General features: G+C 45.6%; 1 protein-coding gene across 1 annotated transcript in view; it reads right to left on the bottom strand.

Moving 5' to 3' along the window:
• Nucleotides 1-26678, bottom strand: part of KRIT1 (KRIT1 ankyrin repeat containing) — a 514966-nt gene that overhangs the window by 348849 nt on the left and 139439 nt on the right. The window contains exons 6-7 of the mRNA XM_085631085.1: nucleotides 20434-20677; nucleotides 15643-15758 (exon numbers count right to left, since the gene is read on the bottom strand). Coding sequence (XP_085487211.1) covers nucleotides 15643-15758; nucleotides 20434-20677 — 360 coding nt within the window. The remainder of the gene's footprint in view (nucleotides 1-15642; nucleotides 15759-20433; nucleotides 20678-26678) is intronic.

Below are 26678 nucleotides of genomic sequence, written 5' to 3'. Positions count from 1 at the left end.
TACAAATATGATTGAGTCTCACTAATGATCGATATAAAGAGCGCTATATCACTTGTTTAAGCATAGTGGAAACACCCTTTTAGAAGTGCTAGGAAAAAGTGCCATCAATGAAAAAGTAAAAACATGAAATAAAAGTCTGCCTTTTCCAAGGTTTGTGAACATTTTTCCTCAAGGGCTTCCTCCATTCCCTTTCAACATTACCTCCTTGAAGATTCTCTCTGCTAGTTGCGCTGGTGCTAATACTTCGCTCAAAATCAAGATAGGATGAATAGCGCCATGGGAAAAAATTCACGAGATTTTTTTTTTAACATGGAATACTTTTTACAAGAGTTACAAAAAATGTGTCGCAGAGAGATTTCCGGATTTCGAATTAGTCAGGCATATCGGATTGTTTGCGAGCAGCATGTGATATTACTGGTATTCAGTATTAGTCATTTTATATAACGCAGTCTCCTGACCATTGCCGAACAGGCTTTCTTCATTCGCTGTGGCCAACCTGAGGCGGCATTCTGGTAGGAATCAGTGGGATTTAGGAGTTATTTTTTGAATGATATCAATTGCAGTTACATAAACATTCTATAGGCCTCGTGCCTGCGAGCCCTGTGTTGTGGGCGCCATCGTGCTCTCGCCAGCGAACAAATGTGCCTTTCATTGGTTTTTATGGAAATGGTAGTTCACCGAAAGCCGGCGAGATAGGTCGTGTTGGTCTGGGAGACAGGCTGCAGACAAAAAAAAACCTTGCTTTAAAAGCAGAGTGGGGTCGGAGGGAGGGCTATGGAAGGTGGGGTGGTTGCGGTATCCCAATACATTTGTCAGGGAAGTGAAACCAGATGATTTCAATCAAGAGGAAAACAAGACAAGCCCGGCAGAGCGTGGCGCGCGTGCGCGCTTGGGGGCGGGGGAGCGCATTCCAGGCGGGGGAGCGGACCCTTTGAAGTGCTCCCAAAAAGCGGATTGCATGGCGGCACGATGCGCGTGATTGTGCGCATGCTAGCATGCAATCCGCTTTTTGGGAGCACTTTTAAAAGCCCCTATAGTCTTGCTTTGCGATCGGTTACGCGATAGCAAGGCGAGACCTAAAAATGCAGAGGGGCTCTATTTATGAGCTGCCTGCGTCCAAACCACAGTAGTATGTGAATATTTGTTTGGCATGAAATTAAAAACAGAAACCAGTGTATTATCATCTTCTCCACTGACTGCAGAGAGCCCGGTGAATGTGCAACACATGTTGAGTGGACAACAGGCACCCCTAGGAGCGCACTAGGAGGCAGAAAAGCGCAACTCACGATGAGCAGATCGTTAAGAACAAAGAAAGCCCCCTCGTATGCAATCTGCATTCAGCCATCTTGATTGCAGAGACAGGCACATACAACCTTTTCGGATTGATAGCTTGAGACAAAGTAGGTTAGAAAGTAAAAGAGGAGATCTCAGTGAAAAAAATAACAATTGATGTAAGATACATGCAAGGGGAATGCCCACTTGATGCCCTCCAAACACAGATTCACAACACTAAGGTACATGTATGACCGCACCAATTGGTCTGATGCTAGAGGGCTCAATTGCTTGTCACCCAATATCACTTTAGCTGTAGAAGCACGGCAATGCTCGTTTCTTCCCTCAAAAGGAATAAGTCACCAACAGTTCATCAGCAACATACCAGCACACAAAGAAGGGAATTACAGCAGCAGCTGAGTGTATAGGATAGCAGATGGAGGAAACTGCTGTGTTTCTTTGAGGATTATTTGCAAATCCCGGTGCCCCAGTACAGTAAATAAAAAACCTGGTCCCTATTAACCTCTTCTATGCCCATGACGAGATAGTCTCGTCATGGAGCACGGTTGCGCTGTGCCCATGACGAGACTATCTCGTCACGGACCCCGCCCGCTAATGAAAGGCCCGGCACAGGAGGGGGAAAGGGCGGGGCACTGAAGGGGTTAAGAAAAAAAAAAGATACAAGGAAATGAAAACAGCAGTGCTTCTGCCTGCATATTAATATATATATATATATATATATATATATATATATATACACACAAGGACTCCGCAGCCAATAGAGCAATTAGGTAAATGGTAGACAGCGCAATGCTCCGCAGAGTTCCAAGATGGGTATGTTTGCTCAGGAACCTGCAAATACAAGAACATTAAAGAGACATGTAACACAAATGCAAGGATTGCCCTCATTATGCCTACAAAAGGCTGCGAGTGGTGCGCGTGCGTGCACTGTAAACAATTTAAGGGATGCAGCAGGCGCTGCTCGCTCCCGCCCTCCCTAGGCCAGGGGAGAGAGAAGGCGGGACATGCACCCGCCTTTGGCCAATTGCGTGCTGTCTTTCTTAGAAAGATGCACGCAAAGGCCAATAGCTTGAAAAAGCACACGCACGAGCGTGTGGTCAGAGTTTGAAGTCCTCACTAGAAGCCTCGCAGAGCAGCGCATGCGCGCTGGCTCAGGCAGGACCTAAAATATAAGGAAACAAGGAATAACTTATATTTCCTTGGTTCCATGCCTGAAGATGTAACCATCAGCCCACAGCTTCTCTTCCTTCATATATATTTCAGGAGGCAAAAGCATCCGCTGAGGCTAACATGAAAGCCGTGAAAAGTACGACTGTATACAGGGGTTACTGCTCAGCAAGCTACACATGCCCAGAGGGTCAAATGTGGATCTTGCGCTGGAACTTTTTGCCACCTTAAGAGAAGTGACATTTTACTATCCCCCTCCTATGGTAATTTGGCCCTAGTTCATGATTCACCAAGGCTATATGGCGGGTCCATAGCTGATGGCAGCATTTTCGGCTGCCTTGATGTTGTTCAACTCTGGGAAAAGGGTAGGTGAAAAAACTGTAATAACTAAGAAAATAAGATCTTCAGAGGGTTGGGCACCTCTTATAGAAATGTGTGGGTTGCCGATTACAGGCAGCAAAAATCAGTGGGTGGAATGACTGCCCTTGAACTAAATAGTAACACCTACCATCAGTGCCTAACTGCAATTTAGTTGGTGGTGTGTGCTATAATATTTGATTTTGTCATATTGCTGCATTAATAGCCACCACCGTGAGGCTTCTTTAAGGTTCAATTGCCCTCTATACACAGGAAGATAGAAGTCAAAAAAGTTGTGCAGTCAAACAATGGTAGCAGAGATGTCAGCCAATCAAAGCAACGATAAATAGGGAATGCTCCATGGGAAGGACTAACATAAGATTACCAAGCTGGGGTCACCAATAAGTAGATAAATGAGAGTGACAAGGAAAGTGAACTAATGGTTAGCAATGGCAACAGATAGACCTTGCAGCTATCTAGAGCCTCGACCTAAAAGGGAACTTCCAGTTCTGGAAGAAATATAGTGCTGGGTGGGAAAAGTAAGAAACAAGCATTTGCAATGCAATAGGTCTCGCATTAGGAAAGTTTGAGCTATTGGTATTGTAAACGCCAAATTTTGTATTTATGTGTTGGTTTTGAAAATAGCTAAATTAATAGCTTTGTCATTTACAATTCCAATAGTTTTAACTTTCGCACCAAATACATAGCACCGACAAACATTGACCGAAAACAAAAAAAAATGCTTAAAATGAGTTTGTGACTTTTAAAAAAAAAAGTGAAAATGCACCTACTGACATCGTACAAAATAGGGGGCAGTGTGTAAGAGGGCAGTATGTGAGGGGGCATTGTATGAGGGCAAAGTGTGAGTGTGTAAGGATGCGGGCTGTGTGTGTGCGCGGGGTGTAAGGGTGCAGTGTGTGTGGCCTAAAGTAGTGTAAGTGGGTAATGTGTGAGGGTGCAGAGTGTATAGGGGCAGTGTGTCAGTGGGGCAGTGTGAGGGGGTGCAGAGTGTGTGAGGGGGTGCAGAGTGTGAGGGGGGTGCAGTGTGAGGGGGTGCAGAGTGTGAGGGGGTGCAGAGTGTGAGGGGGTGCAGAGTGTGAGGGGGTGCAGAGTTTGAGGGGGGTGCAGAGTGTGAGGGGGGTGCAGAGTGTGAGGGGGAAATGTGTGTGGTCTGTGTGAGAGTGGGGCAGTATGTGTGGTCTGTGTGAGAGGGGGGCAGTGTGTGTGGTCTGTGTGAGAGGGGGGAGTGTGTGGGCTGTGTGCGAGGGGGGCAGTGTGTGTGGTCTGTGTGCGAGGGGCCAGTGTATGTGAAGGACCAGTTGCAGGCGACTTGCGAGGGCAAACCTCAAGACACAGCGAGGCGCAACAGAATAAAAGTGCTGTTAGTGGAGAGAGTGATCTTCATCAGAATGTAAGCAGGAAAGCAAAGAATGAAAGTCATACAAAAGCATACGTGTTTGGGTGCGTAAAGTAAAATAATGAAACACACATTCAAAAGTAAATAAATATAAGAGATGAATGCAAAGCACAGAGGCAGGAGGTCAAGTAGTAAGTCACACACAGCTGCGATTCCGGAAAAGTTGCGAGAAAGAGAAGGCGGGGCGGAACTACACGGAAGGGCAGAGACGTGTGGGAAGAGAGGAGCCTGTGAGAACGCGCGGCGGAGATCAAAGAAAAGGTTTGCGACCATATGGAGAGTGAGGGGGTGTGCAGCCTGGTGAGCTGAATGCGCGTGGCAACAGAGGGAGAGCGCGGCGTGCGCGCGCCACAACATTTTCAGACCTCAACGTCCACGTGAACTTTGTTCATTTGTTAAATAAAGTTAAACGATAATTCTAATTTAAGCACAAAACACCTAGCACCAATAGACATTAACGGACGAAAAAAAACCAAAATCTACTGATGCGTTTTAGAAACGCTTTGATCCTGTAACGTTTGTGTTTTTGTTAAAATTTAGAAAAGGCACCCACTGACATTGTACGAACTAGGGGGCAGTGTATGAGGGGGAATTGTATGAGGGCACAGTGTGAGTGTGTAAGGGTGCGGGCTGTGTGTGTGTGCGGGGTGTAAGGGTGCAGTGTGTGTGACCTAAAGTACTGCGGGTGGGTAATGTGTGAGAGCAGTGTATGTGGGGGCAGTGTGTAAAGGGGTCAGTGTGTGAGGAGGGGGGAGTGTGTGTGGTCTGTGTGAGGGGGCAGTGTGTGTGGTCTGTGTGAGGGGGCAGTGTGTGTAGTCTGTGTGAGGGGAGCAGTGTGTGTGGTCTGTGTGGAGGGGTAAGTGTGAGTGGTCTGTGTGGAGGGGTAAGTGTGAGTGGTATGTGTGAGGGGGGCAGTGTTTGTGGTCTGCGTGAAAGGGGTGCAGTGTGAACTTTGTTAATTTGTTAAATAAAGTTAAACAATAATGCTAATTTAAGCACAAAACTCCTAGCACCAATAGACATTAACCGGCGGAAAAAAAACAAAATCTACTGATGCGTTTTAGAAACGCTTTGATCCTGTAACGTTTGTGTTTTTGTTAAAATTTAGAAAAGACACCTACTGACATTGTACGAACTAGGGGGCAGTGTGTGAGAGGGTAGTGTGTGAGGGGGAATTGTAGGAGGGCAGAGTGTGAGTGTGTAAGGGTGCGGGCTGTGTGTGTGTGTGGGGTGTAAGGGTGCAGTGTGTGTGACCTAAAGTACTGTGAGTGGGTAATGTGTTAGCAGTGTATGTGGGGGCAGTGTGTCAAGGGGTCAGTGTGTGAGGAGGGGTCAGTGTGTGTGGTTTGTGTGAGAGGGGGGCAGTGTGTGTAGTCTGTGTGAGAGGGGGCAGTGTGTGTAGTCTGTGTGAGAGGGGGGCAGTGTGTGTAGTCTGTGTGAGGGGGGCAGTGTGTGTGGTCTGTGTGAGGGGGCAGTGTGTGTAGTCTGTGTGAGGGGGGCAGTGTGAGTGGACTGTGCGGAGGGGTAAGTGTGAGTGGTCTGTGAGAGGGGGGTAAGTGTGAGTGGTATGTGTGAGAGGGGGGCAGTGTGAACTTTGTTCATTTGTTAACTAAAGTTAAATAAAAATTCTAATTTAAGCACAAAACACCTAGCACCAATAGACATTAACCGATGAAAAAATCCCAAAATCTACTGATGCGTTTTAGAAACGTTGATCCTGTAACGTTTGTGTTTTTGTTGAAATTTAGAAAAGGCACCTACTGACATCGTACAAACTAGGGGGCAGTGTGTGAGGGGGAATTGTATGAGAGGGGGGCAGTGTGTGTAGTCTGTGTGAGGGGGGCAGTGTGTGTAGTCTGTGTGAAGGGGGCAGTGTGTGTGGTCTGTGTGAGGGGGCAGTGTGTGTGGTCTGTGTGAGGGGGCAGTGTGTTTAGTCTGTGTGAGGGGGGAAGTGTGTGTGGTCTGTGTGGAGGGGTAAGTGTGAGTGGTCTGTGTGGAGGGGTAAGTGTGAGTGGTATGTGTGAGGGGGCAGTGTTTGTGGTCTGTGTGAGAGGGGGCAGTGTGTGTGGTCTGTGTGAGGGGGCATTGTGTGTGGTCTGTGTGAGAGGGGGCAGTGTTGGTTAGTGACTTGTCAGTAAACTGTATTTCTATTTTCTTTAAAGGCTGTATTAGTATTGAAAAAAATACACAATCTGACACTGGCTCACGTAAATGACTGCAGTGCCTTGGAAGTAAACTGTATTCTTATTTATTTGAGGGTGAGGGGGTGCAGAGTGTGAGGGGGCTAATGTGTGTAGGGCAGTGTGTGAGTTGGCATTTTGTGTGGTCTTATGTGTGTAGGGTAGTGTGTGAGGTGGCAGTTTGGGGGGTCTAATGTGTGTAGGGCAGTGTGTGATGTGGCATTTTGTGTGGTCTAATGTGTGTAGGGCATTGTGTGAGGCAAAACAGAATAAGAGGATAAAAGTGGTGTTTGTAGAGAGAGTGTTTTTTTGTTTGTTTTGCATGAGAATGTAAGCAGGAAACTCAGACAAAAGCATACGTGTTTGGATGCGTAAAGCAGAACACAGAGGCTGGAAACTATTGAAGACGAGGGCAGACAGCAAAATACAGAGAGGCGAGACAGGATAAAACTGCTGTTTGTGGAGAGAGTGATTTTGTTTTTCGCATAAGAATGTAAGAAGGAAAGGAAACAATGAACGTGTTTGGGTGCGTAATGTTAAATAACAAAAAAACATTCAAAGTAAATTAATATAATAGACGCATGCAAAACTCATAGGCACAAGGTCAAGTAGTCAGTCGCACAAAGCCGAAAATCAGAAAAACATGTGAGAAAGAAAAGGCAGAGGGGAACTACATGGAAGAGGAGAGACGCGTGGGCGGTTAAAAAAAAAACACATTCAAAGTAAATAAATATTATAGACGCATGCAAATCTCATAGGCATGAGGTCAAGAAGTCAGTCACACAAAGCCCCCCAAAAAAAAAGTGCGATAAAGAAAAGGCGGGGTGGAACTACATGGAAGAGGAGAGACGCGTGGACGGAGAGGAGTGCTGTTTGTAGAGAGAGTGATTTTTTGTTTGTTATTGCATGAGATTGTAAGCAGGAAAATCAGACAAAAGCATACGTGTTTGGATGCGTAAAGCAGAACACAGAGGCTGGAAACTATTGAAGACGAGGGCAGACAGCAAAACACAGAGAGGCGAGACAGGATAAAAGTGCTGTTTGTGGAGAGAGTGTTTTTTTTTTCCGCATAAGAATGTAAGAAGGAAAGGAAACAATGAACGTGTCTGGGTGCGTAAAGTTAAATTTAAAAAAAACTTTGGGTGGGTAAAGTTAAATTAAAAAAAAACATTCAAAGTAAATAAATATAATAGACGCATGCAAAACTCATAGGCACGAGGTCAAGTAGTCAGTCACACAAAGCTCAAAAAAAAAAAATGTGAGAAAGAGAAGGCGGGGCGGAACTACACGGAAGGGGAGAGACGCGTGGGGGGAGAGGAGCCTGTGAGAACGCGCGGCGGAGATCAAAGAAAAGGCGTGCAACCATATGGAGAGTGAGGGGGTGTGCAGCCTGGTGAGCTAAATGCGTGTGGCAAGAGGGAGAGCGCGGCGCGTGCGCACGAAGTGTCTGGTAGTAAATGGAAGCTGTAAAGAATGCGCGTGGTTGTGGCAGTTGTTGACAATGCGCGTGATTGTGTTCACATGAACTGTACGCGATCCGCAGCTAGGTAGACTTTTCGGACTGCTTACTATAATCTCACCCCATATGGAGAGTGAGGGGGTGTGCAGCCTGGTGAGCTGAATGCGTGTGGCAACAGAGGGAGAGCGTGACATGCACACACAAAGTGTCTGGTAGAAAATGGAAGCTGTAAAGAATGCGCGTGGTTGTGGCAGTTGTTGACAATGTGCGTGATTGTGTTCACATGAACTGTACGCGATCCGCAGCTAGGTAGACTTTTCGGACTGCGGGATAGAATAGGCAAGACCTAAAAAGATGAGTTCCCTCCATAAATGAGCATAGAAGGGAGCAGATGATATTGAATCGGATGAAAAAAAACCTTCACCAAGAAGGTGCTTCTCTAAGTTGCAGTCATGGCCGGCACAATTAAGAGTGGGTGGAGGGGCCAGCTGACTGAGGCGGTGGACGGCTTTAAGTATCTGGGGATCTGGGTATCTAAAGACCTGGCGCGCTTTCATGACATCAACCTCCAGCCGCCACTAGCGCACTTTAAATCAGACGTCCAGCACTGGAAATCGCTCCCCTTGACCCTCCTGGGACGGGCAGCTCTCTTCAAGATGATGTCCCTCCCTCGTTTCCTGTATGTGTTACAGAACACACCCCTTCCGGTCGCACCGTCATATTTCAAAGAACTGGAGGGCGCAGTGCGGGATCTGCTATGGGAGGGAAGGCCACCCCGCATTGCCACACACAAACTCACACTGGGATGGTTTGATGGGGGCATCGGACTCCCTGACGTGAAAAAGTACTACTGGGCTTTGCAACTCGCGGCCATTAACCAATGCACTTATAAACGGCATGATGACCCGGCATTTTGGATAGATCGGTGGCTCCTTCCCGGGGGCGGGTTTTCAGGCGCACTATATACAAAGTCTCTGAAAAACATCTTGTCCGGCCCGACTATGCATGCTGTACAAATATGGAGGGACGCCACTAGGAGCCTGGGTTAGGAGGGCAAGCTTACTCTCGCCACGCCGCTCTGGCATTGTGATCAGCTGGGTCAGCTGTCGCGCTCTTTGGGGTTCGACAAATGGGATACCATCGGTATCTCCAGAATCGGGGACCTTTGGATCTCCGGGAGCGTCATGCCATTCCCCCAATTACGTCAAGAGGTTGAAATGGCCAGCTCTAAGCAGTTCCGATATCTCCAAATTAGGCACGCACTACTCTCGGCTCTCCCTAGGGGTACGGTCCTCCCGGATTCCTCCCCTTTAGAGGATAGGGTTTTAGATGGTGATTTGCCAGAGAAGGCCATATACCTCATATACAAAAAGCTTATTAACAATATGACCGAACCATTGACACAACTACGAGATAGATGGGACCATGACGTTGCTGGCTTGGATGATGAGGAGTGGTGGGCCGCGGTGGCTTCTCCCCGCGAAATTGCCATCTCCTTCACACTCCGGCTAGTTCAGCTAAAAATCCTCCACAGGACATACTTGTCTGGACCCTCGTTGGTCCATATGGGATACGCCCAAGATAGCGGTTGTACAAGGCACTGTGGGCAGGAGGGCACCTTCATCCATGTACTCTGGGAATGCGAGACAATCCAGAAGTTCTGGGAGGGGGTGGTATCAATGATGGAGGAAGTACTGGGGCAGCAGATAAAATGTAGCATCAAAATGATTTTGTTGAATGTATGGGACCCCACTGATCTTACCGCTAAGGAGAGGACATGGGTCTCATTGGGCTTCATGGTGGCCAAGCAAAATATTGCGCGACTGTGGAGGGCTCCGACCTCAGCGAACATTGCGGAATGGGCTAGAGACATGGACTGGTGTATGGTGACTGAGATACCCATTTATGTGTCCAGGGGTTACCCGAAGAAGTGGTCGCAAGTCTGGGGACCTTGGAACACCTTCCGGGGGAGATATGTGACCTGCCAGGGGTCCGGGGGATGAGGGAGAGGACGTTGGATAATTCAATATTCCTGTACCTGAATCTGCTGCCTGAGAATTGAGAAGTATATCTTACGGCGTATCGCCGACTACATGTGTTATGTTATGATTCTGCTGCCCAACATGCCAATTTTCAATTTAAAAAAAATGTTAAAAAAAAAGAAGAGAGTGGGTTGAGGGGTGCGGGGGAGCAAAAACGCGGGTAATATTTAAAAAAGAATAAAAAACACTTACCATAACCTGCCGCCCGCCTACAGAATATTGGCAACAGATCAATGTATAAAAGGCTTGATGTCCTTTCCCTCCCCAATGTTCCATATTACACATAATCCAGATTTTCTGAACCACCTCCAGGACCCTACATTTAGTGCATTGGAAACTGATCACCCCATACACTGGGGGAGGTATACATGGAGAGGAGAATAGCCACCAGAGAGGAGCTAAACCTAGACACATAGGGCCATTACTGCGTAACACAGCTCCTACATGAGGCAGACTCCTAAGAGGTGGCTCCACTAGCAGGTAGGGATAAAAAACACAACTAGAGGGCACATCGGTGACACAACTTGGGGAGGGAGATAATGGAGGAGACATGGGTCAAAATCTGGCACAGAGCTGCAAAAGCATTGAGTAGCTTAACATACAAGACGAAGACATAAGAATTACTGATTCACTGGTACCTTTCTCCCATCTGACTTCACGCTGTCACAGGGAGTTCTGAGCTTCGCTGGAAGGGCTGTGGGCAGAAAGGCACTTCCATATGTAAATGTAAATGTAAATGTAAATTGATACTTGTATAGCGCACTACTCACCCACAAGGGTCTCAAGGCGCTTGTACGAATACCGCTGTGGAACCCATCCTGGCTTTCCCTGTGAATCGTCCACTCCTGGGCACCCCCAAGGTGGAGGCCAGGCATCCTTAGCGTTGTGGGGGCCGTTGTGGAGATTAAGCAAGCTATTGCCCAGAGTTGCAGAGTGGGACTCCATGATTAGAATGGCACCGAGGCGAGAATTATCAGGTCCATGGAATTTTTGAGCCCAAGACCCGCCGAGGCGGGGAATTGAACCCTGGTCCCGGGCTAGATTTCTGCATCAGGGTCTGCCGCTCTAATCATTGAGCCACACTTCTCCATTGCAGGCCATACACATGTGGTGGGCCTGCAATCATATTCAGACATATTTGGGGGAGATTCTAACAAACCTTCGCCATATGACCGGCACTCAGCTACCCCTGAAACCCCTAGTGGAACTCTTAGGTGATGCAGGCGAAGACTCAGTTTTCCTGATAACAACCTTTATAGGCAAGCGGATTTCGCAGCTACGAAAAGCAGCAAGACTGGCCTTGGCACAAGGTTGGACTCAACATATAACACCTCCCATACATTTTATGTAGGAGTAAGAACTGGACAATTTATGCAGTGGAATAACTTTTATCCATTATACATGATACAGAAGCGAAATTCGACAAAGTCTGGAAAGCATATATGGTGAGGGACTGGGCACTGGACCCTCTATTTACTCACCCACCTGAACTCATTCGCATTGCAGTCCTCCACACAATCTCACCAGAGACCTTAGAACAGGCACACAGAGATGACTCACAGATAGCTACACATGCAGAGTAAACACCACGATGAATAAAAAGACATTCATGGAAACAATATGCCTAGCCTATGAAATTGGTTGTTACAATAAACTCTCTAAAAGGTACCCACCTTAGAGAGTCTCATATCAGCCTGTATTGACTTAGAAGCATCGTCAGCATTGATGAGTACTGGGTACTGAACTTGTGCAGCCTATTACCCGAGCCATGCCTAAAATGTTAAATCTATCTTTGAAAACGTATATCCTTATCGCAGATACACCAAATCGTTGACCAGTTATCACCAGATAACCTGGCCTTTCTTTGGCAGCTAACAATTTGTAAAGCTTTGTGGTTGATCACCATGAGGAATTTGTTGAGGTTCAGGGACTGCTTGACACATACCAATGAGATCCTGCTCTAGGCAGGGCCCAGAAACAAGTCTGAACATGGTATTGGATGATGTCCTGACTACCGCAACTGAGGGAGACCTATCTTTCCTCATGTGTTTTTTTAAGGTATTTTATTGATTTATACATGAGGCGCCTTGTTGGGGATATCATTCTTCAGTAGAAGTGGTAAGTGTAGGTTACCTAGACAAAGTTATCACAGAATACTGGCTGTAAGTAATCAGGCTTCAGGGACAACAGGCTGTCCATAAAAACAAGACTGGTACTGTTACAGACATCAAATATAGGGCAACAGTGAGTCCCTAAGCGTAGTTGAACCGTGTCAATTTAATGGCACTAACATAATTGGGACAGGTATGGGATATGGAGGAGTAGAAGTCTTGGGAGAGGGATGGGTCCAACCCCATGGATGTATGGCAAGAAAGAAAGACTGGTTCCTGATTATGTAGAGGTGTAGTGTTCTGCCCAATAGGGTGTGACAAATTAAGTCTGGGTAATTCAGTTTGTTATAAGGGTCCTCCAGGGTAGGTGTAACAGAGGGGTGGCGCACAGAAAGAAAGCAGAGGGAGTCTCATGTTTGGTGCCGAGAAAACGTGACAGAAACTGGTCCAATGGCTGAGCAATAGGGCAGTGACATAGATCCCTAGCCTCCTTTTTATGCAGTGCCGTTACTACGGCTTCTGTCCAGCGTTTCACTGTCGCTCTCCAGGTCCCACCACTGGGGGTTAGGGGGGTAGGTTTCCGCATTTCACCAAGCCGAGTGCTAGGTCTGAAAGCGAGCCACCATTATATATTTTTCTGGTGTTTGTATATGCCTATCGCGCTCAGCTCCCAAGACATGGACGGCCCGTGGTTGAGGCTATAGTCGAGTGGACGTCTTACCAGAACTGGGTAAGGGGCGGACAGTCCCAGAGAATGTGACAGAGGTGAGCAACTGGAGCCTGGCATCGGGGACATGTGCCCAGGGTTGTCAGGGAAATGCGGTGGACTGAGATATGCTCTCTGTAGTATAAAAAATTTAATTAATTGCAGCCTGGCATTGCAAGAGATCTTATGTGTCAATACTCTCTGCCACTCCTCGTCATGCAGAGCCCAACCAAATTTGAATTCCAATATGTCATGGAGTGTTGACGGGGGAGCTGTGTAAGTGTATTCAGAGCTCTCATAAGGCAGGTCACTGTCTTTCATCTCCTAGAGTATGAAGGCTATCCACTAGGGTATTAGTGAATAGCTCTGATACTTCCATCTGCCAATCCTTCCTCAGAAGAGTACAGAGGAGGCCATACATCAGGAACAGCTCCTGGTGGAGTCCGTATTGCTCCACCATCTCTTCAAAAGAGTAGAGCTGGCCATTGGCAAATAGATGTCCAAGCCTTGACAAGCCAGCTCTGTCCCAGGCCCGGAAGTTCTTGAGAGTGAGAGCCTCAGGGAAGGCTTAACAGTGGGATGGAGGGGGCGTAAGGGTGGGTCCTGTGGGTGAGACATTAACCTCTTCGAAGACACAGGACTGCTACTTGTACCAAACGTGGGAGCGCTTGGAGAAGCCGAGCCCCAGGGATCAGGAATGCAAGGAGCGATGCCGTGGTCATAGGGGCTGCGAGGTAGAAGTTATTCTACCATTTGCACCAGTTAGGATGAGTGAATTCCCTCTGGAAATGCACAAGATGGTGGCAAGATGTAGAATTGGCTGCAGTCAGAACAATGCAAATTCACATTACGCAAAACTCTTGGCCTACCAAATTTAAAAAACACGGATTCATTTCCAGATGCATCAGGGCGATAGCCCAACAATATCTGGGTGGCAAAACCAAATATATATCTCTAAACAATGTCTAAGATTAAAGAAACTTACTTACCTGGAAGTCTTGAAATCAAGTTTCAAGTGACAGTGGGACAAGGGATTTGTACATCCATAATATAAATCTCAAACAGGTTGTCCTTCGGCATTCAGACTACACTTTTAGGTTTAATGAAGGACCTCAAGGTGCTTCCATTCATTGTGTTTTTGCTTCTTTCTGTATTTTTCAGTTTTGTTCAGTTCAGTACTGTACATAATTTGGCCATCTGTTTGCTGAGAAAGAAATCTTAGCTAACATAGCTAAATGCACATGAGGTTGTGGTATTTAAGTACAAAAGCCACTCTTACGTGTACTAACCAAATACCCTGATATAATTCTTAAAATTGATGGATTCAACACACATGTAAACATAAGGGTGAACTAAATGGAAGAGTATATATTTAGTCTCACGTTAGAACATGGTAAAGTAACGGTGGAATAGTTCTAAGACATGCATCATTAATTGTTAATCATTGTTTAAAATTGATTTTCAAAAATTTGATTTAAAAAAAAAAAAAAGTTTGTTCTAGATATCTTTTCATCCACAGCACACGCTTTTATTAAAGATGCATAAAATATCGTTTGTACCAAATTACGTATTGATCTCACTAAATGCAGTTGCTGCAAAATTCTTTTTCTCATATATGTATTTAGATACAATATCCAGTTGAAGAAGTAGGCCTCTCCATTGTTTTTTATAAATCCTTTTGTCTATTTATTATTGGGTTTTCTATCTTTATTATTAGTTTATTTCTCTTGCTCTTTTGTTTTCTCTCTCTCTCTTTCCTTCTTTCTTTTTCTTATTGTTCATGGTTCAGTAAGATCATTAATAAGTGTACAATATCTAACTCTTATTGGTGCTTTGTATTCACATATTTTGTTTATATATTGCTTGAAATAATACGTTTTGTGGTTGTATTGTCAAGTTTTATGCTCTGCCCAGATGTAGCATTCTGTCAAGAGTGCAGTTGTGTATATTTTACAAAATATGTTTTATTATGGACATTCTAATAAAAGTATCTGAAATTGTTAAATTGATTTTCAGTGGTGGCACTTGAAAAGTATGAAAGTCAGTGGGCATACAAAGTTTAACCAACTGCACTGACTTTATCAACCTTCAAGGCAGGATTCAATTAGAACGAAGTCCAATGTACCATTTAATGGGGAACCCAATAAAAATCCAGAGATATGTGGCTCATGTATGCCCATAGCTTATTGAATATGAGCTCCACAGTACTGGTCAAATGCTTTGAGAAAGTTTGGCCTATAATATTTCAGCCAGCACAATTGGGATTCATAACGGGGAACAGACTTGAGACAATACTCACCTGTCTCTCAACCTAAGCCCAACGCTAACATTACTCCATTTGTAGATGCCCCAAATACCTGTTGGAAACTACAACCTTCATGGTTTAGTAGAATGTCCTATATCAAAATGAATCTTATAACTAGATCATTATATGTGACCCAGACACTGGCCCTCACATTTCAAAAGGGTATGCTCCAACACAAACAGGAGAAGTTAATAGCTTTTACCTGGTTAAGCAAATCCCCACGTGCAATCAAAAGATCCCTCTACCAGGGGAAGTAAGAAAGAGGTTTATGATTTCTGTAAATCAAAACACATGTACACGCTGCTCAGCAGAGACCTTTGATAGATCTCACAACACATGGTAGCTCTAATTCATGGGTTAATCTAAAAGCTGCTTTTCTTATCTAAACAGATATAAATATTACCACAACACCGTCTGAGATTAAGAGACCACAAAACACTACTGGACACCACACAATTCACACATTTGCATTGGAACGCTGCTGTTTGAGCCAGTGGTGGGTCACTACTTATCCCTCCCCCATAAAACTGTGACTCAAATTTGTCAGCCGTTCACGAATGTTACAAAATAGTGTAATGTGGTAAAGAAATAAGGAGGTACTGTACTTGTCTTCCATGACACTGCTCATGCTCCGCTGCCACTTCTCTCTTTTTGGAATCTGTATCTTTGAATAATCTGGTGCTCCCAGGCCAAAGTATGGATTTATTACCACTTTATCAACCTAAAAAGTTAACATTAGACATCAGTTCATTTACATGTAATACATTTATGTGAAAATTATTGTTTTAATGCCCCTCATAAAATACCCTGGACTAGTGTGATGACAGACATTATAAAAACAATTCCAAATCCTTTATTTAGCTATATTCAAAAGTTTAGCTCATGGCTTAAAGACCTTTTGGAGATACAGGACAAGAAAGCTTGCTGGTGCCCTGTCAGTATGTCAAAATTGATTTTAAAACTAAAAATATATTTAAATAATTTAGCAGAATGGTGTAATCATCTGTAGTTATTTCTATAGCATGAAGATATTTAATAGATTGAAATCCATCATATGCACATCTTCAGAATGATACTGTCTTAAAAAAATCTATATTTTAGCCTATGAATGTAGAGAGGAATAGAATCTAAAGAGCAACGTAGATACAACCATGGACTCAGTCATGTCTCCAATCCCCAAAGCCATAAACAGGATGGCTGGAGAGCTAGTTTTCAGAACCACTTATGGCATAATTCATTCCTTTTTCTCTAGAGGATGATGAGTGAGATTCACACAAATTTATGGAAGATGTTCATGCTGAAGAACCACACATCAAATTGATTCCATTTTCTTAGCAGATTCTTTATTTAAAAATGTCACTGCCTCCATAGTCTAACAACAAGCTGCGATTAACCTGGCTTAGAAACCACCTTTGTGCAGGCTGCTGGGTTATCAGCAACTGATAAGTGGACCTACGTTTTAAAAATGTTTTTGCATAGATTTTACCTAAATCGGAGATTAGGTGGGATACCACTACAACGCTGCACAGGTATACAGGAATGCTTACTACATCAAGATTGTACTCTCGTTTTACATTTTGGGGGTGTTCAAGATTTGCACATGTACTGGTTGTCTGCTCTGCCTGGTAGAAGCCTGCTTAAAAGAACCAAATCCGGGGGCGTGGCTTGGCAAGCCATCATGGCGGTGGTGTGCTGAGTGAGCTCCGTCCAGCCCACTTAGTATCCTGAACTTATCGTGACTTCCCCGACTTCAATGTGATTTTCGAGGTGACTCCGCAGCACCGACAAAGCCCAGGGACACCTGTGGCGAATATGAGGCACCCAACGACAGCCGGTGGCAGGGAGATCGAGCCACGCTCGTGGTGCGGCCTGGCAGCCGGCGGAGGAGCCAGGGTGCTGCATTGGTGATATCTGGAGGGAGCGGAGAGACGCGCGACGGTCTCGGCCCCGCCTGCAGGTGCTGTGCGCTGCCCGGAGACATCGAAGGACAGCGGCGGCGACCGGGGGATTAACCGCCTCATCCCGCGGCTGTACAGCGCGGCCAGCAACAGGATTGACGATTGAGACGTGGCGGCCGGACCGGGCCACGCTGGTGAGGAGTGAGGCGGTGAGGTGGGAGCTGCGGCCTGCGGTGGGGTCCCCCGGCTGTCGGGGCACTTTGCAGTGATTGGCGCTTCGGCGGGGAGGGGGCCAGCAGCATCGGTGGTGGAGCAGCTCGCTGTGACACACTCCCCCCCGCCCGGGGCTGCAACAAGGGAGCGGCGGTACGACCGGGCCGCACACGGAAGACCTACGTGATCCGACATCGGTTTCCCTCCTTTCCGGCGGGAGCCTCCCTCCCCTCCGGTGGTAGAGGCCGGTTGGATCTGCCTGGTGACATTGTGGGACGGCGGTGGCCCGGGGGTTTGTCCGCCATCTCGTGGATTGCAGTGAGGCCTGAGTGGAGGCAAAAGGGGAGATACGGCAGTCGGATCGGGCCGCACAAGTGAGGAGGGCTGCAGGGGGGGCGGGTGCTGCGGCCCACGGGTGAGTTCCCTGGCCATCAGGACGCTTCTGGCGGTGGACGCCTCAGCAGACGGGGAGGCCAGTGGCGTGGGCGAGTGGACGGCTGGTTGCGGCGCTCCACCCGTACCCAGGGCCACAGCGGGGGATAGGCGACACAACCGGGTCGCGTGGGGTGCGCTTGAGTACCCAGGCATCTGCTTCCCTTCCTCTTCAAGCAGATACAACACCCCCCATCCCCCCGGGGACACCCACATCGGCGGCAGTTCGGACCACGTGGCCCCTAAGAGTGGTGACAGCTACGGTCCGCAGTGGATATACGCAACTTGGGGCGAGTTTGGGCCCCCCCCTGTCATCCCAGAGCGTGATGGCATCGGCAGTCCGCCGGACCGCACGCGCGCTGAGGGGGGCCCTTGGCTGTTGTAGGCTCCGGGGGTGGTTTGACGGCCTTGGTTCAGGGGCGAATCCTCATAGGCGACGGTCTGGAATTCAGGACGGACTGTGTCGGCCTGTTCTGGGGAGACCTCCGGCTCTTTCAGGACTTGCGGGGAGATCACGGAGGGCAGTCATGACAAGGGATAAAGGCAGCAGCGGCTCGACCAAGCATGGGCCCATCGACAAATTCACTGGTCCGGGAATGGCAGCTGGCGCTACCGGGGGCCAGCAGGAGGCCATGCCGGACAATGCGGCCCTCATGGCGGCGATCACACAGTCCAGGGATATGTTAGATGCCAAGATCGGAGCCATGGGCTCGGACGTTATGCTACTGCGGCAAGACTTGCGCAACGCAGTGTCCCGCATCACTGAAGCGGAGTCCCGCATCTCGGGAGTGGAGGACGATGTCACGGTACTGAAGCAGAAGGTGGCAAATATGGAGACTGTTCAGAAGGACCTGGCGCTTCGGGTCGAGGATGCAGGAGGACGGGCCTGACGCAACAACCTGCGATTTGTTGGATTTCCAGAGGGCTGTGAAGAGGGTAACATGGAGCGCTTCCTCACGCAATGGCTGGAAAGTTGGCTCCCTCCGGAAGCCATGTCCAGGTGCTTCGTCGTGGAGCGGGTCCAGTTTCCAATTTTCCAGTGGAACACCCAACAAATACTAGCATAAAGTAACAGAATGATGGTTGTAGGCATACAACAAAGTTTTATAGAGGAACCTTGCAACGAATGGGGTTCAATAACAGAATTCTAAGTGGGATGAATATGATGAGGGACAACTTATAATAAATGGGTTAAAATGTGCCAGTGCACAAGATCTGTCTCTTGTAACAAGAGATTTAAGTACATTTATTACAAATATATATTAAGGGTATATTTTACACCTATGTGATACATAACTACGACGGCCAGCTGCATACACCAGGGATGTGGGGAGGAGACTGCACGTTTGTGTCAAAGGTGGGTGGAATGCAGAGAATTTTGGAGTGAGGTAACTATCATATCAGATTCTTTGAGTTGGGAACTGATTACCTCAACTAAAGTATATTTGCTTGGTATAATACCACACAATAGAAATGTAATTAATTACTGGAATTCCTCCTCATGAGATTAGTTTAAGCTAAGTGTAACACAGCCAAGCAATTTGCAGAGATGCTCTAAAACAGAGTGAGATATTGGTGCTTTGACATGCAACATGTGCATGCTGTTATAATTGCCTCTTGTCCAAAGGTTTATGAAAAGCTCTACCTCACTATATAGTTATTAGGATTATTTGTGGTGTAATTACCAAATGCAAATAAATCTTCAATACTGTGACACTAACCAGACTTTTATAATGATAATCTTGTGTTATTAATGTATTCAACACTTTTGAGAATGAATGCCTGTATACTACTCTTATGGGTCTCTGTTCATTTTATTAATATGTCATCATTTAATAAAGAAATGTAAACAAAAGAAGTTGCTAGACATCAAATATCTTGTAGCTGAGAGAACAGGCACAATAGAAAGTTCATGCGATCTTTTTCAAGTTGCAGGATAACTGTATCATCTGCATACATAAAATACTTGAAACTATATGCCTAAACTACCTTAGCAAGGGGAATTGTGTAAAGTGTAAAGCAAACATGGGCTATGACACACTTCAAAGAGAAACTGCAAGCAGACTGGATGGTTGACAGCATTCAAGGCATCACAGACAACTAGGGCTTCGCTACCATTTTCTATTGGATGTTATTCAGAATCACTTTGTGCTAAACATCCCTGGTAGTCACTGTCACTCATCAATGATATTATATGTCTATGCCCTCACTGTCACTCAAAGTATAATCACTAATAATGGCATTTGTGGTAGAACGATGAAAACTTTATGATGTATGACTGGATCAGCATCAAGCTCAACACTTGGATTCATAGCCTGCATCATAAATATGGATACAAAGAAGCAACATTCACCTCTTGTCCATTACATAAGAAAGAAATGCTTGAATGGTTGGGGTATACTTAGTTTTTACTGAAAAGACCAGCGCGATTTAATATTATCACTGATGGATGTAATGCCAGTAAATAAAGTGAACGCCACTTCACTAGTTAACCATTTTCTACCTTCACTTATTTTAACAAGTAGAAAAAACAGTACCGTAAATGGCACAATGAGTGAGAGCTCAAGTCAATCATGATTCTCAAGTAACCAGAAGATCTACAATTTGACTAGGTGAATTAAAACAATATTAGTAGTGAACTTTTTGTATATAAAATACAATTATAGATAGTTTGGGGCTGGAAAATTAAGTCTCTTGCCACAAACTGCAATAATTTTATATCTGGTTTGTAATACAATTTCTGATACAGTTTTCGATGTTAGCATTCTAAAAGAACTTTGGTACATATAAGACTATTTACCACCCAGTTATATAACAAGATCAGACCAAGTTACCATTTTGTTAAATACTTACTCGATTAGTATATTGAAGATCCGATCCAAACAAAGGGTTGTAGACACACATGTCTGCTTTCTCCAGAGTCATCATTTTACTTTTGATCTCTAGTGCAGTGTATACTATGTGCAGAGTGCTATCTGTCTGTTCAGCTTCAACACCATATGCAGGGTTTGTGACATTGGATTTTATCCGCTCAAGGGGAGAAGGTCTGAATAAAGCAGGGATGGCATGGGATTTTGAGTGCTGCTCATCTAACCACCTGTTTTAAATAAAATTAAGAATCTTTATGATAAGCTCCACAGCTGTGGTTAAAATATGTATACTGGTAACAGTGATGCAGAATGAAGTGCAATATATGTGATTAATCTGAAACATATGTATAAACACTCAAATAATACTAACAAAGCGCATCAGACTATCTCATATAGTTTAGCAATGGAACTGTAAACAGTAGGATAAAAGCTTTATATTAAATCTAAAGTTATTGACTCAAACAATTTAAATATATTTTACTTGGTTTTACCAACTTAACAAATAGATTTTTTGTCGTGGGTATCAAAAATTCACAATAAATATACTTTAACTAATAATTGCACTATTTCTCAAACATACTTCCACATTCATACAAATGGTGTCTTAGCCTTTCTATTGAACTGTCAAATTCTTGGGCAAGTAAAATCACGCCCCTTCCACAGGCCAGAGAGGAAAATTTACTAACTAAAGTTTCAGTTAGATAAAATTTGGGCAATATCTAGACAAGGAAACACCTAGTTATGGAGGTCTACCAACAGCATTAATAATTGAATATTCACTTTTGGAAAATTTAGAAAGCACATATTAGAAATATTCACACAAAATATTTTCTCAGAACAAATTCTCAACAAAATCTAATTACAGAGAGACTAACTGAGCTATCCCACAACTCTTCATTCACTCCACTTAACTCTGACAATTTAAATCCCAGTGAATGATTGAATACATTTATTGTATCAATTGATAAAAATTGTTACAAAGAGAGCGAGCAAAAATGTCTCCACCACTCACTTTTCTTCAATCCAAGTAATTCATAATTAACAGATCCAATCATCATGGCTAAAACATGAACAAGATAGATATAATAATCACAGCACTTGAGCAATGTGAACAGATAAAAGAGATACGAGACATATATTAAAACCGTAAACTGATTCTAGTCCGTGACTGAGACTTTGCCTAAATGTTCTTTCATCTTGTGTGCAAATTTTGCTAATCTTGCCAGTTCCATTGGGCTCTCCAAATAGAAAAGAAGTTTCATGGCATCTGTGCATGTACGTGTGCCATATTTTAAAAATAGAGGTTTCAATAAAGTGCAACGTGTATGAATCAAACTGTGACATATGCAAACCAAGTGAACCATAGATTCCTCATACTGGTGACACAGTCTGCAAGTATTAACCGCCTCTAGTGTTTTCCAATGAGTATTAATATCTTTTATCGGCAACACCATAAGTCTCACTGATAAAATTCACTTTAAAATTGTCTTGTTCAAGGCGGCATCAAGGTATGGCTGCCTCAGTCAACCTTGGTAGGAGCTAGCTAATATCCTAATGTTACTGCTGGAGGACTCCAGTTCCTTCATGTCATCTTCTCTGGATAATAGTCTGAATTATTTTTTTTAAATAGAATTTAAAATTCAAGGTTGGTAAGTAAAGTCCTGCCAATTAGTCATGTCAAGGTGCAGTTCAGTGCATGCGGTGTGGAGACCGTTGGTCCACAAATTATTGCCTTTCATGAAAATTTCTTTCAGCGTTGCTTTCATTGTGTGCGGGGGTGCCGCACAGACTCCTCGATAGTACCAAATGATCGATGCCCAATGTTCGTAATTTTGTTTGTTTAGCCCAAATTCAAGTCGTGCCAAAGCATTCGGGGTATGGGCTGGAATGTGAAAGATCAGCTTGAATGGTCGGCAGTTGACACGTTCCATGATATTGAATAATACTGCAGGAAATATTAATTGGCCGTATGTAATTGAGGGGAGTAGTTTAGCTCTTATAACCTTTCTGATGGGTTCAATTGTCGGGCTGCTTAGTTTGGAATTCAATTTACATAGGGCATAGGTCACTGCCTTGGATTTTGATTCGATGGAAGCAGTGTGTGCTGTAGCCTTCCCATTACTCATAATCCAAACCCCCAAGTAGTTGTATTTGGTTGCTATTTTCACATTGCCCATTCTCCATTATTGTGTAAGTTTGTTGGCATACTTCCCGAATATTACTACCTTCGTCTTACCTACGTTTGCTCTTAAATCATTTGCGCTGTTATAAGTGCTTAGTGCATCCAGTGTTCTTTGCATACCTGTTTTGGTGTGATCCAATAGCACCATATCATCTGCATACTGCATTAAAAAGTCTAGTTGACCAATTTTACAGATTGGCTTTAGATATTGTTTTGCCGAGGTCCGCAGTGTATAGGTGAAAAAGCAAAGGTGCCAGTACACAGCCTTGTTTTAGCCCTCGGTCTGTGTAGATCTTTTTGGTTGCTGAATTCGTCGATAGTTAAACCCATACCCAAGTTCCAGTGTAATGAGAGAAGATTGCTTGCAGCAGCGTCACCGGAATCCCCCAGTTTTGTAATTTCCGCCACAGCAGGCTCCAATTAACGACGTCAAATGCCACAGAATAGTCCACAAAACATGCGAAAAGTGGAGGCTGCTTTTTCCGAGTGGACTGTTCTACGAGATACGCGAGAGCTAAGATTTTGTCCAGTGTTGACGTTCCTGGCCTGAAGCCGTATTGATAGGCTGGTAGGATATCATTGTCGTCGGCCCAATCTTACAGGTCTTGCAGAAGTAGGCTTGCGTATCCTTTAGCCTCAATATCCAGGAGGGCAATCAGCCTATAATTCGACGGGTCTCCGGTGTCGCCCTTTTCGTGAATGGGTTGAAGCAAAGAACCTTTCCAGGCTTCCGGAATCGCTGAATTAGCCAAGCAATACTGATAGAGTGGCGTAAGTATGAGTCCCCAGAAGTCACAGTCTTCATTAAAGAGATGTCCTGGTAAGCCGTTGGGTCCCAGAACCCCGTCCTTTCTAATGTATTTTAGTATTGTTGTCACCTGACTCCCTACATCAGGAGATTTGGTTGTTTCTTCAGTGGTTGGAGGAAGAGTGTTGGGCAAACTAGTGCTAATGGAGAGACGTTGGTGATGCAGTGGGGTCTGATATGGAGCACTACAATGCAATGTGGTCACAACGCAAGAGGAGCCCAGCGGCGGCATACAGACAACCCCTGAAGCGGAGTACAATGTGAACAAGCCCGGCGGCCCAGAGAAGGCAGAGGACGCCCCGGGTCCCAGCGCCACGGCCCTTGTCCAGGGCCGTGGCTCAAGGCAAGTAGCCCTAAGAGGGTCGTTTTGGTGGTGGTGTGGCAGCGTGGGGACATAGAGCACGCGTGTGTTTGTTTTCGTGCACTTTCCCCAACACAAGGCACCTGCACGCGATTCCCTGTTTCCCCCAGCACTTTGTTTTGGTGGTGGTAGCACTGAGACTTGAGAGAAAGGACATTTGCTAATCTCGGTTTATTCTGTTTTCCCTCCTTCTTGTTTGGCCTCCCCAAGCTGAGGGACGACGCCAAGGGCCACACTGATATCAAGCTCCAGAAGCCCCGAAGACGACGACCTAGTGGGAGAAGAGGAATCCCTAGTTGTTGTGTTTTTTATTTTTTTATTAGACTCCTTGGGACTGACAAAACAAAATTCCAACAAACGATTATCGCATAAAAAAATAAAGAACCAAAGAAACCCCTACTATTCGTGGCGAGTTTTCCCTTCTGTCCCCTCCCGGGCCATTGCGCCATTTACAAATTGGTGTCAGAAGTGGGATTTATCTCCTGTCCATACGTGTCGAATCATGACACAACCCGTGCCTGTGGAGGATATCATTGCCCAGTTAGCGAAGGGTCAACGACACCTGCAGCTTGTCTTGGAGCAACAAATACAAACAACACAGGTGGAAAGGGAAACCCTACAGGGGGCCCTTAAAGAACAGGCCAGTCTAATCGCTACCAACCAACAGGTGCAGGACACGGCCTTCTTACGTCTAACTGATGCTATAGTAAACACCCAAGTACGCCCAAATGTCCCTGGAACTGTTCTTCAGAAATATCAGGAAGGGGAGGATCCCGATTACTTCTTTTTGAATTTTGAGAGGGTAGCGACCACAGCAGCCTGGCCCAAGGAACGGTGGGTCAATATATTGCTCCTCTGCTCTCAGGCGAGTTGCAGGCTGCCTATCAAACAGCTAATCCCGCTGGAACAACTCCTTATGACGACTTGAAAAGGGCCATTCTCGAGAGGTTGGGGTTTGACCAGGAGCACTACAGAAATAAATTCCGAAAAGAAAAGTGGTCTGTAGGGACAACCCGGAACTCTACACTACAGAATACGGGACCTAGGTAATCGTTGGTTAACACCTCATGTCTCTACCATGGACAAAGTAGTGGAAAAGATATACTTAGAACAATTCTTGGATGCCTTACCTCCCAGCACACGGTCCTGGGTAAAGCAACACCCAAACCTTACTCCCATGACAGCGGTAGAGATCGCCTGTGCCTTCCATAGGGCTCCTGAATTCAGGGCTGGTATTGCACGCTCCCAGTATAACCCCACCACTGTTAGAGCTCATATTAACTCTTCCCCGAGAGGTATAGTTCGATCAGAACGCAAGCCCCATATATCACCCCACCCTGTTCTTAGACAGCCCGTCCCAGCGTCAGGTCCAAGTGGACAGGGTCCACAGTGTTACAGCTGCGCGGAGTGGGGACATATTGCTAGACAATGTCCCCACCGTACCCCAGCAGTGGAGCCTATGGAGGTGGGTTATAGCCGTGGCAGGATTTGTCTAACCAAGATGGGCCATCACCAGTATAAGAAGGAGGTGTTCCTCAATGGCAAGAAAAGACAGGCATTACTAGATACTGGGAGTCACGTCACAGTAGTGGATGACTCCTTGATCTCACCTCCCCAGCTAAAAGACACTGAACAAATAAGGGTAACATGCGTACATGGGGACACCAAGACTTATCCAGTGGCAGAAGTCCTCTTGGAGGTAGATAACGATCCCCACCTACGGAGAGTGGGAGTGATACCCTCCCTACCAGAAGCAGTTATCATAGGGACCGACCATCCTAAGCTCGAGAAATATTTGTAGGGGTCAAAGCTAAACACCCGGACCTGGTTACAAGAAGCCCCCTTTAACGGGACTGACTTAGAAACCCCTGACATCAGGGTCAAGAAAAGTAAACAGGAGAAAAAGAGCTATACAATACACAGTCACAGCTGTCACGTACTGCCTTTCCTCTCTCCCTCACAGGCCCCGATGGGACAAAACCGAGCAGCTTCCATACTGCCCAAAGAGAGGACAAGTCACTCATGCATGCCTGGGAACAGGTCCAGGAACAAGCACCAGGACAGGTAGGACCGTATTTCATGGTAAAAAGGGGATTGTTATATAGAATTGTGAAAGGAAATTCGCTGACCAAAACACAATTGCTTGTGCCAACCACATTTCGGGAGCATGTCCTACTTTTGTCCCATAACAAGGTAGGGGGTGGGCATTGTGGCAAGAGAACACATTAAAATATCTCCTGGAGAAGTTCTATTGGCCAGGCGTATATAAAAATGTGGCCAAATACTGTGCTGCCTGTGTTCGCTGTCAGTACACATGCCCAGAGACTATAACGAAGGCCCCGTTACAGCCACTACCTATTATCGACGTCCCCTTCAAGCGGGTTGGTATGGACCTGGTAGGGCCTTTGACTCAACTCGGCCAGAGGACACCGTTATATCCTGGTTATAGTTGATTATGCCAGTGGTTACCCTGAGGCCTTTCCCCTGTCAAGCATGACCACCCCCACTGTAGCCCAAGCCATGATTACACTGTTTTCTAGAGTAGGGTTTCCGTCCAAAATCCTAATGGACCAAGGAACTCCTTTTATGTCACGTCTGATAACACAAGTGCGTACAGTATTGGGGATAGACAAGATCAAAACATCCGTGTATCACCCCCAAACAGAAGGCCTTGTGGAGCGTTACAAAAAGACGATCAAACACATGCTCCGCAAGGTCATCTCAGAGACTGTGAGGGATTGGGACCGGAAATTACCCATGGTTCTTTTCGCTCTGAGAACACGTGAACAGAGGTCCACCGGATATTCCCCCTTTGAGCTGCTATTCGGACGGAAACCCAGAACTCTACTGGACATGGCGGCAGAACAGTGGGAGGAG

The sequence above is a fragment of the Triturus cristatus genome, chromosome 10, assembly GCF_964204655.1.
Source record: "Triturus cristatus chromosome 10, aTriCri1.1, whole genome shotgun sequence".
In the NCBI taxonomy this organism is placed as follows: Eukaryota; Metazoa; Chordata; class Amphibia; order Caudata; family Salamandridae; genus Triturus; species Triturus cristatus.
The sequence above is the reverse complement of the archived record's forward strand: the minus strand, read 5'-3'. Positions and strand labels throughout refer to the sequence as shown.